The following is an 11,657-nucleotide window of genomic DNA, read 5'->3' as shown; positions in this document are numbered from 1 at the left end:
GCGCTCACCTGCACGGCGCCAAACACGCATATGACCATCATTGGCACCAAGTCAGAAGCGACTCTCATCGCTGAAGACGACACGTCTCCATTCGTCCCTCCATTCACGCCTGTCGCGACACCACTGGAGGCGGGCTGCACGATGTTGGGGCGTGAGCGGAAGACGGCCTAACGGTGTGCGGGACCGTAGCCCAGCTTCATGGAGACGGTTGCGAATGGTCCTCGCCGATACCCCAGGAGCAACAGTGTCCCTAATTTGCTGGGAAGTGGCGGTGCGGTCCCCTACGGCACTGCGTAGGATCCTACGGTCTTGGCGTGCATCCGTGCATCGCTGCTGTCCGGTCCCAGGTCGACGGGCACGTGCACCTTCCGCAGACCACTGGCGACAACATCGATGTACTGTGGAGACCTCACGCCCCACGTGTTGAGCAATTCGGCGGTACGTCCACCCGGCCTCCCGCATGCCCACTATACGCCCTCGCTCAAAGTCCGTCAACTGCACATACGGTTCACGTCCACGCTGTCGCGGCATGCTACCAGTGTTAAAGACTGCGATGGAGCTCTGTATGCCACGGCAAACTGGCTGACACTGACGGCGGCGGTGCACAAATGCTGTGCAGCTAGCGCCATTCGACGGCCAACACCGCGGTTCCTGGTGTGTCCGCTGTGCCGTGCGTGTGATCATTGCTTGTACAGCCCTCTCGCAGTGTCCGGAGCAAGTATGGTGGGTCTGACACACCGGTGTCAATGTGTTCTTTTTTCCATTTCCAGGAGTGTATTTTTCCTAGAGCCGATCGGTGTGCTGGCGAAGGCGTACGCCAGCACAGTATTTGTCTGAAGCGTAGCGGTAGATGAAAGTGAAATGTACTCGAAAATCGGTTCAAGAAAGGAGTGAGTAAAACGTTTCGCGAATGAATGGTTAACATTAGGTAAGCAAAGCGTACGAGAAGGTACCGAATCGAAATGGAAAGAGAAATGCACGTTAGAACCTGACTAAAAGAACACTCCGTGCACGGAACTGAAGCAGGAGGTGCAGCCAGCAGTGCCGGCCTGCGGCCTGCCTGCCCCTTTCCTCGCCGTCGCCCCCTGCCAGCGCTCGCGGCGTCCCCCAGAGCCGTCCGCAGCTGCCTGCCAGCCGGCGCTTCGCACCGCACCGCATCCCGTCGGCGTCGGCGTCGGCGTCGGCGTCGGCGGCCGAGCTGCGCGAGTCGCGGCCGCTCGTAACGAACCGGAACCGGCGGCGCGGCAGATAAGGCTGCGGCTGCGGCTGCCCCTGCCCCTGCCCCTGCCCCTGCCCCTGCTGGCCCTGGCTCTCGCCGCCGGTAGAAAGCCATCGCGGCGGCCCCGGTGGTGGCGCGGCGCGGCGCGGCGCGCGATCCCATCTGGCCGCGGAGCGCTCGTTAGCCGGCGGCTAGCGACAAGTACTGCCCAAGCCGGCTCTTACCTCAAGAAAACTAATTACAAGTACATTTCTGATGCAACGGGCTTTTAAATCGGACTCGAAAGTATAAAATGATCTCCCGGTCCCATCCGCATTCCTAACACCGTGCAGATACTGCTGAAAATTTGTGCTTGTGAATTTTTACTAGCCACGACAATACGGGGTGTTTCAAGAAGTACTCCACAACTTTAAAAATTCGTATAAATTAATTCATAGTACCTACAGAGATGATTGTAGTGTCAATTTGTATGGAGATACATCAAGTTTTGTCTCGCGTAGTCCGATAGTGCCGAATCGTACCTCGAGGAGCGCTAGCGGCAGTTGCTGTAAAAATGGCTGCCTTTACTGGACCCGAGCGTGCTAGCTGTGTGTCTTGAAGAATGCAAGTCGGTGACAACAGTTCGGCGCAGTTTCCGTACCGAGTACGCTAAAAATCCTCCTAGTAAGCCTGCAGTTTATGAGTGGCATAAATGTTTTGTAGAAACAGGGTGCTCGGTGAGACGTGGGACAGATTGACGATCGTACCAGCAATAAAAGACACTGATAAAATAGCTCGCAAGAACTTCTCTGCGGATATGTTAAATCGATTACACGAGAATGAACATTTCTTCGACAAAAATCACCTTTTTTTGACGAGTCGACTTTTCACGTAAGTGGCAAGGTTAACGCATAACTGTAGGATTTGGGGCAGTGAAAATCCACATCAAACATTCCAACATGCTCGTGAGGGCCCTAAACTGAACGTTTTTTGCGCATTGAGCGAGAACAAACTGTACGGACCTTTTTCTTCAGTGGGAGAGCCATCAATGGGATAGTGTGCCTGGATATGTTACAACATTTTTTGATACCTCAGATCGATGAGGATGACCAAGAACGAAATGTTTACTTCGTGCAAGATGGTACACCACCTGGCTGACGTCCGGGACTTTCTCAGTGACCACTTTCCACGTCAATGGATTGGCCGTGATTCGCCAATTGCACGGCCCCCACGTTCCCCAGACCGGACACCATTCGATTTTTTGTGGGTTTTCATAAAGATATCGCGTTTTTACCTCCTGTGCCGGCTTGTCTACCTCAACTTAGTGCAAGAATTTACGCCGCCACCGAGCAAGTTACTACCGCAATGCTTCAGCGAGTTTGGGAAGAAATTGACTTCCGATGGGATAACACTAAACCCAGCTCTATATCTTCTTTTACTAACTTTATATGAATTTTTAAAATTGTAAAATCCTTTTTGATACACGTTGTACTTTTAAGATTTATAACGAAAAATGCGCGGCGCGTGCAGTACGTAATTGATACCCGAATTTTTCACCTCGTGACTGTTACCTGTTTTCTTTGTAAATCCCACAAGTGATGTGACCAGCATCATCATCCACATCGTCGATCTTACTCAATCCGACGGCGCTACTCGGGGCCTCGTTTAGGCTTGGAGGCAAAGTGCTCTCACGGCTGCTCGATATCTGCAGCACACATTTTCAGGACTATCTGCGTGGGGTTAGGAATCTGTGCGGGACTAGTAGGTATTACTATATATTTTTTAGCTCGATTAAAGAATGTGTTATTTAAAAAATTAATTTTCATTTACGTAACTAGCTGCGAAAGCCGTAATTGCATGGCTATTTATTTATAGCTCTGCCCGAGACTTCTTACGTGTCAAATTTATTTTTGACTCGTAAAGCTTCTTCGTGAACAATATTTGAAGTAGTACGACTGGGAATAAGAACGAAGGGCTCGTTTGCTTCACTAACACGGAAGAGAGGCACTTGCAAAAAGCCGCTGCCACTAAGGCCCACACTAATGCTTTGTAATCTACATGACAACCTGTAAAATGAACGACCTGTTATAAAATGTAAGGCAACAGGTCTCTAAATGAGCAACAAACCAAATCAAATCAAATCGGTGCTAACAAAACGCAGCGTCTGGCCCTGTGCTTTTTCAGGCATAACGTAACATCACCGGGAATGGCACATACATGAAGGGAAATCGTTAACTGTTACGAAAAAGCGGGATTCGAGACGTAAAAACTCGCTCTCCTGCGTTAATTCCCGTCAAAATTCCCGCTTCTCCGATGCTAGGACGCAGAGAAGTAGCTTTAAGCCTGTGTCAGGGAAGTGTTCTAAGCAGCGCGGTAATGGGTTACGCTTTCGATGAGGATTACGTCGCACTTCGCGTTTGGAAGGAGCCTGCAAAGACCAAGGTAAAGCCTGATGTTGTCGAGCTGCCGCAAATCTCGCCTCGCGATCTTCGTCGGATTCTTGAGACCCCATAGTCGTAAGTCTAGCCTTTCTGGTATATTTTGGAATACTTAACAATTTTCTAGGCATTTTTATGCGTCGACAAAACGTACTCAAAATGTAATGAGTAGGTACCCAAATACAAACTAAATTTAATAAATTCGTTTTCCGTAGCAAATATTATAAATAAAACCTATCAAAAGAAACAAAGCAATGCCGTCAAGTTTTTAATACACAAAGCGAAATCAGTAAATCTGTATATGGTAGCGGTAATGTGCCAGGTCATAAAGAACGTTACACTTGAACCAGAAAAAGTAAATTTATAGTAAATTCGCCGTTAGTCTGTATTCTCGATGATAAGATTGCGGCGCTTAATTCTGTCATTGACATACACTTCCGCAAATACATGTGTCACTGAGCTAAAAACACTAACAGCACCATTGGTTCTTTGGCGTACTACGAGACTAACAGTGCCTCTACTTGTTCTATGATGTAGTATGCCGGCATAATTACACATCCACACTACTGAGCTAAACAGACGATTTTACATGAAATTTTAAATGAAGATATATTTTTCTCTGTGTTACGATTTTCATATAATGTCGTGTGGCTAGGGCCTCCCGTCGGGTACACCGCCCGCCTGGTGCGAGTCTTTCGATTTGGCGCCACTTGGGCGACTTGCGCGTCGATGGTGATGAGGACAACACAACACCCAGTCCCTGAGCGGAGAAAATCTCCGCCCCAGTCGGGAATCGAACCCGAGCCCTTAGGATTGACAGTCTGTCGTGCTGGCCACTCAGCTACCGGGGGCGGACGCGATTACAATAACATACAGTCTATATTCTGCCCCACGCTACGCCCACCGTACCTTTGGAAACGCCACGGAAATTCGTTTAGTAGTTTTGTAGATTAACGTATTCAAATGACAGTCATGGAAGTTTTGTTATCAATACAGATTATTATCTCGTTTTATTCTTGAGTGTGTCAAATTTCAGAATGGATATTAAACATTTAAATGAGACTATATTTTTACTTAAATAATTACTTGTACACATAGGGTCTACTAGCTTTTTAGTCACAGCTTCACCCATCTATCAGTGTGTCACACACATTGCACACATACACTATGTGAACAAAAATATCTGGGCACCCCCCAAAACACACGTTTTTCATATTAGGTGCACTGTGCTGCCACCTACTGCCAGGTACTGTACACGAGCGGCCTCATCAGCCATCAGACGTCGTGAGAGAGCAGAGGGGGGAGCTCTGCGGAACGAGGTCAGGTGATTGTGTATTATTTGTGTCAAACGTCAGTGTGCGAGGTTTTCACACTCCTAAACATCCCTAGGTCCACTGTTTCCGATATGACAGTGAAGTGGAAACGTGAAGGGATACGTACAGCACGGAAACGTACAGGCCGACCTCGCCTTGACTGACAGAGACCACCCTCAGTTGAAGAGGGTCGTAATGTGTAATAGGCAGACACATCTATGCAGACCATCAAACAGGAATTCCAAACTGCATCAGGATCCACTGCAAGTACTATGACAGATAGGCGGGAGGTGAGAAAACTTGGATTTCACGTTCGAGTGGCTGCTTATAAGCCGCACATTATGCCGGTAAATGCCAAACGACGCCTACCTTGGTGTAAGCAGCGTAAACATTGGACTACTGAACAGTGGAAAAACGTTGTGTGGAGTGACGAATCTCGGTACACAATGTGTCGATCCGTTGGAGCTTAAATTGGAAAGAACACGTAGAAAATGTTGCGGGGAAAGCTAAACAAAGACTGCGTTTCATTGAGAGGACACCAAGAAAATGTAATATATCTACTAAGGAGACTGCCTACACTACGCTTGTCCGTCCTCTTTTACAGTACTGCTGCGCGGTATGGGATAGTAACCAGATAGGATTGACGGAGTGCATCGAGAAAGTTCAAAGAAGAGCAGCATGTTTTGTATTATCGAGAAACAGGGGACAGTGCATCACTGAAATGATACTGGATTTGGGGTAAACATAATTAAAATAATGGCCTTTTTCGTTGCGGAGCAGTCTTTTCAAGAAATTTCAAATATCATCTTTCTTCTCAGAATGCGAAAATATTTTGTTGACGCCGACCTACATACTGAGGAAGGATCACCATAATAAAATAAGGGAAATCAGAGCTCTCACGGAAAGATATAGGTGTTACTTTTTTTTCCACGCACTATACGAGATTGGAATAATAGAGAATTGTCAAGGTGGTAGGTGGTTCGATGAACCCTCTCCCAGGCACTTAAATGTGATTTGCAGAGTAACCACGTAGATGTAGATGAATTCTGAGGGACTGCCGTCAACTCGAGGGACGTTATTTCGAACCTAGCTTCTCCCAGAATCATAGCTGCTTCTCGGAACGTAGTGCTGAATTGGGCCCAGTGCGCCCTCGGACGCAGGCAGCCCCCGGAGGGCTGCCACTCAGCCGCTGCCCTCGTGCGCCGTCGCCATTGTGCTGTCGTTCCGACGGCTACCTGCCGCTGCCTGCCTCTGGAAAGACCAGCCACCGCCGACGAGCAGTAGACGCTGCTGTCTGCGCATACGAACCACAGCGCACGGGCCAGAATTTCGCGCCGATTCGAGACTACACCAAATCGGAATTCATACTTATATGGATGGATATGGTGTCTGTGGTGTCCGAAAGAACAGACACCACTGATGACCTGCAGCCGTCTAGAACGAAATTAGGATTATGTATTAATACCTTCAGCTGCTAACGGGCGTTGATATATATCAACGGGGACAAGTGAAAATGTGGGCCCCGACCGGGAGTCGAACCCGGGATCCCCTGCTTACATGGCAGACGCTCTATGCATCTGAGCCACCGAGGATACAGAGGATAGTGCGACTGCAGGGACTATCTCGCGCACGCCTCCCGAGATACATGTAAGCAGGAGATCCTGGGTTCAAGTCCCACATTTTCACCTGTCCCCGTTGATATATATCAACGCCTGTCAGCACCTGAAGGCATTAATATATAGTTCTAAAATCGGAAATGGTGCCGCAGGCTCAGATTTGCGGGCGCATTTCACAACTCTTCAGACAAATCGTAGGCGCTGACTGGCTCTCGTCCTAAATATGAAATGGTTGGTACCCTTTGGTGACTTAAAGAGTTCACAGTCGAATTTATTGAAATATGTGGGAGTCAGAGTTGCTTGTGAAGAACAAGAAATACACTGAAGACCCAAAGAAACTGTCACACCTGCCTAACATCGTGTAGGACTCCCGTGAGCAAGCGGAAGTGCCGCAATACTACGTGGCACGGACTCGAGTAATGTCTGAAAGAGTGGTAGAGGGAACTCACACCTTGAACCCTGCAGAGCTGTCCATAAATCCGTAAGAGCAGGAGGGGCTGGCCGGCCGCTTTGACCGAGCCGTTCTGGGCGCTTCAGTCTGGAACCGATCGACCGCTACGGTCGCAGGTTCAAATCCTGCCTCGGGCATGGATGTGTGTGATGACCTTAGGTTAGTTACGTTAAGGTAGTTCTAAGTTGTAGGGGACTGATGACATCAGATGTTAGGTCCCATAGTGCTCACAGTCATTTGAACTTTTTTTTTTTTTTTTTTTTTTTTTTGAGGTGCTGGGGCTCTCTTCTGAAGAGCACGTTGCAAAGCATCCCAGATACAATCAATAATGTTCATGACTGGGGAGTTTAGTGGACCGCGGAAGTGTTTAAACTCAGAAGAGTGTTTCAGGAGCCACTCGGTAGCAAGTCTGGACGTGTGAGGTGTGGCATTATCGTGTTGGAATTATGGAATTGCCAAAGTTCGCCGGAACGCACAATCAACACGTATGGATGCAGGTAATCAGACAGGATGCTTACGTACGTGTCACCTGTCAGAGTCGTATCTAGGCGTATCAGGGGTCCCATATCACTCCGACTGCAAACGCTCCACCCCATTACAGATCTTCCACCAGCTTGAGCACTCCCCTGCTGACATGCAGGGTCCACGGATTCGTGAGGTTGTCTTCAAACCCGTACACGTCCATCCGCTACATAGAATTTGAAACGAGACTCGTCCGACAAGGCAACATGTTTCCACTCATCAACAGTGCAATGCAGGTGTTGACGGACCCAGGCAAAGCGTGCGGTCATGAAGGGAGCACGAGTGGGCCTTCGGCTGCGAAAGCCCATATCGATGACGTTTCACTGAATGGTTCGTACGGTGACACTTGTTCGTACCCCAGCACTGAAATCTGCAGCAATGGGCGGAAGGGTTGCACTTCTGTCACGTTGGCCGATTCTCTTGGGTCGTCGTCGGTCCCCTTCTTGCAGGACGTTTTTCCGGCCGCAGCGTTGTCGGAGATTTGATGTGTTACCGGATTCCTGATATCCACGGCGCATTTGCGTAATTCTCGTACGGGAAAATCTCCACTTCATCGCTACCTCTGAGATGCTGTGTCCCACCTGTCATGCGTCGACTATAACCTCACGTCGAAACTGAATTAAATGTCGGTAACCTGACGCTGTAGCAGCAGTCGCCGATCTAACAACTGCGCCAGACTCTTATTGTCTTATATAAGCGTCGCCTACCGTAGCGCAGTATTCTGCCTGTTTACGTATCTCTGTTCTTGAAGATGCGTTTCTTTGGCGCTTCAGTGTATATCATCGGGGATAAGGAGGCTGCCCGTAAAGTAAAGAGCGAGAAGTGCTGATGGTGGGGAATTTTTATTTTTTTTATTTATTTATTGCCAAATTATAGACCTGTTACCTGATGTTTAAAACAGGTCGTACATCTTACAATTTTCGTTTTTCATCTTTTTACAGTTTTCTTTCCTTTTGTTTTACCTACAACATTTACAAAGAATGATTCAAAATAACAATAATTTGAGGTTGAAATATAAATAAAATTTTGTTGCTTTTAAGAAGAATATAAAAAGAAGATAGGATAGATGAGAGAAATGGTAGTACCATCACCGAGTGTGATTGACGGTGAATACCTCGGAATGGTTTCATCGAGCCGTTGACCGCCAGTCACACACACACACAAATGGTTATTAGTAGAGAAATAATGTTTCTTATCCTATTTGTTACTAATCCTATGTATTAACTACATTAGGTGCGCATCCTTGTACAGCATTTGGTGTTTTCTTGGCTAGACTTCCAGCAATTTGCTTATTTACTGTCATATCTCAGCTTCCTCCTCCTGTTCCTCCTCATTTTCACTATTTTCGCTGTCACTGTGAGTATCGCTGTCCATCCTCTGGAGATTTCTGTTACGCTGCACATAGGCATGTCTGTGATGTCGTGTCCGCATATACTCTTCATGTGTTGTTTTTGAAATACTGTTTGTCAGTGCGTTTAATTGTGCCCATTGTTCTTCGTCTCTTATTGCTGTGCATATATCTATGTCTGTATCTGTGTAATCTAAGTGTAGCGTATGTCTATTGTTCGTGTATTGCCCGCAGAAAAAGACAGTGTGTTCTGGGAAACCTTCTTCCCCGCATGTGCACGTAGGTGTCTGCCTCAGACTCACGCGGTTTAAGTGCGTGGGATAAGGTCCGTGTCCGGTTAAGAAATGTACCATACCGCGGCTGGGATCGATATGTCTCATTCTCAACCGCTCCCTTATGTCAGGGAGGAAGTTGTGCAGTCTACGTCCCTTATCACTTACATCCCACTCACCTTGCCATGTATCCAAACGCCAACTTTTAAGGTGACGTATCGTCTCTATGGGCACACCGGTTATTGTGTGTACCTTATCTAGTCTCCCCACCTTTAACCAGTACCTTGCAGCTCTGTATTTGATCGTGATATCTATGGGGCATATTCCGAGCACCACACACAGTGCATCTGCTGAGGTGGTACCGAAGGCTCCAGATAGCCTAAGTAGGACACTTCTCTGCCCTCGTCTGACGGATGCTTTGTTGGTGACCACGTTCAGTCTATGTGCCCACGTGCTAGCTGCAAAGCTGAGTACTGATTCGAAGAGCGCACAGTGGTATGTACGTATGACTGCTAGAGGTAGTCTGTACTGTTTTGAATTTAGCCTCATCAGTTTGTGGAGTATTTTTTCTGCTTTTTCTGTTGTCAGCCTTATGTGTTCGTGGAAATTCAATTTTTCATCTATGTGTACCCCAAGATAGCGCGTAATGCGTGCTCGTTTGATGTTTGTGTCCCCAATTTTAACCGAAGGATTCCTTTGGAGTGATCCTTTCAGTAAAGTGTATGTTGTTTTGTTTTCGGCTATCCTGAGTTTGTTGTTGCGACACCACTGAGTAATTGTTTGTAGTAATCCACTGGTTTTCTCTTCTAACTGGGCTCTGTTGTTTGCAGTGACTACAACTAACAGGTCATCTGCGTAGGCGACAATTCCGTCTGACCTGTCATCCCCGTCCAGAAGTTGTAGGAGGGGTTCGATTGTTATGTCCCAGAAGATGGGGCCGCAGATCGACCCATGAGGACAGCCTTTGGTAATTCTTTCAATTACTTTCCGGCTGTCCATCTGCCATTCGACTACTCGGTCTTTACAGTAGTCCAGAAAACTGTTGTACAGTGATTGCGGTACCTCCAGATGTCTTAGCCTCTGAAACAGTGCTGGCCACCAAAGATTATAAAATGCTCCGGCAATGTCAATCATTATTGCCATGGCGTATTTCTGTTTTGTAGTGTTAACTATGTGGAGGGCCTGGTTGATGGCATCATCTATTGATCTGCCAGATCTGAAACCGAACTGGTGTTGGCTCATACCCCTGAGAGCTCTGTGTGTTTGCAGGCGCTTACACAGTAGCTTCTCCTGAATCTTTGCTAGGGTGTTTATTAGGCATATTGGCCTGTAAGTCTTTGGATCTGAAGGATCCCTGTCCGCTGATTTCTTAATAATGACTGCTTTGGAGGTTTCCGTGCTGTAGGTACCCTGCCCAGCCGTAAGGAATCGTTCAGTAACGTTGTTAGGAACGGGGGATCTGCGGTGTTAGTTTTTTCAGTGTTTCCGAGTGGATACCATCTGGTCCAGGTGCTTTTTTGTTTTTGAGCTATGAGATTGCTAGCGCAACCTCTTCTTGCGCAAAAGGACAGGTGACAGTTGCAGTGTTGTATGGTGTGTGCAGGTTTCCTCTTAGTGTTGCATGACATTGTGTGTCTGTATCGATAACGTCGTCAGGGAGCAGTTTATACAGCAGAAACTTCGCTGTATTCCTCCATCCCCTCGTCATCGTGCCGTCATCCTGCCTTAGCGTTCCCAGAACTAGTGGGGTTTTCATCTTCTCTGTCAGTATTTTGTATGGTTCCCCCAATATATTTTGCTCTGTTTGTGTTATTACAAATAGCTCCCATTGTTGTCTACGCGTGTTGTATAGGGTCTGTCTGTATAAGTCTTGTGCATGCCTATATGCTTCAAGTCTTATTCGTCGGTCCCTATCGGCTATCGCCCTTTGATATAATTTTCGTTTGCGTCTTGCGTCTTGTTTGAGTCTCGTAAGTTCGTTGGTCCATGGTACTGGTGAGCAATTTGTGTTCTTTGCTGTCGGTATTGATGTGTTTTGTGCATGTTGTATCACCTGTGTTAACTTGTGTGCTCTATAACCGATACTTCCATTGATGTTTTCTAAATCGTGTCGTTGGATAATTTCCGTTAATTTGTTCCAGTCTGCCTTGTGCAACAGCAAGTGTCTTGTGTGGTTTGGTCATTGTGTTCTGAGTTTGAGTTAGTGTGTATGTTATGACCTTATGATCACTACTGGTTATGTTGTCGTGTACAGTCCAGTTTGTTACGCATGCCATTGCTGCATTATTTGCTAGCGTGAAGTCGATATTACTGCGCGCACCATAGTGGGGAAGTGACATTTCCCGGAAGACGGAGCGGTGCATTTGACAGCCGCAGAGGCACGCCGCGAGCTGGCCTCCCGCGCCGCGCCGCGCTCTCCGCCGCCCGGGCCGGGCCGGGAGGCGCAGCCGCAGCGCGCAGTCGGGCCAGCCGCAGGGGCTCCGGACTGGTGCACCGGCC

The 11,657-nt window shown here is 47.7% G+C and overlaps 1 protein-coding gene across 1 annotated transcript in view; it reads right to left on the bottom strand.

Moving 5' to 3' along the window:
* Positions 1-981: 981 nt before the first annotated feature.
* LOC124803479 (translation initiation factor IF-2-like) overlaps positions 982-11,657 on the bottom strand; it is a 74,060-nt gene continuing 63,384 nt past the window's right edge. The window contains exon 5 of the mRNA XM_047264671.1: positions 982-1,410. Coding sequence (XP_047120627.1) covers positions 982-1,410 — 429 coding nt within the window. The remainder of the gene's footprint in view (positions 1,411-11,657) is intronic.

This window comes from Schistocerca piceifrons, chromosome 6 (genome assembly GCF_021461385.2).
Source record: "Schistocerca piceifrons isolate TAMUIC-IGC-003096 chromosome 6, iqSchPice1.1, whole genome shotgun sequence".
Lineage (NCBI taxonomy): Eukaryota > Metazoa > Arthropoda > Insecta > Orthoptera > Acrididae > Schistocerca > Schistocerca piceifrons.
The sequence above is the reverse complement of the archived record's forward strand: the minus strand, read 5'-3'. Positions and strand labels throughout refer to the sequence as shown.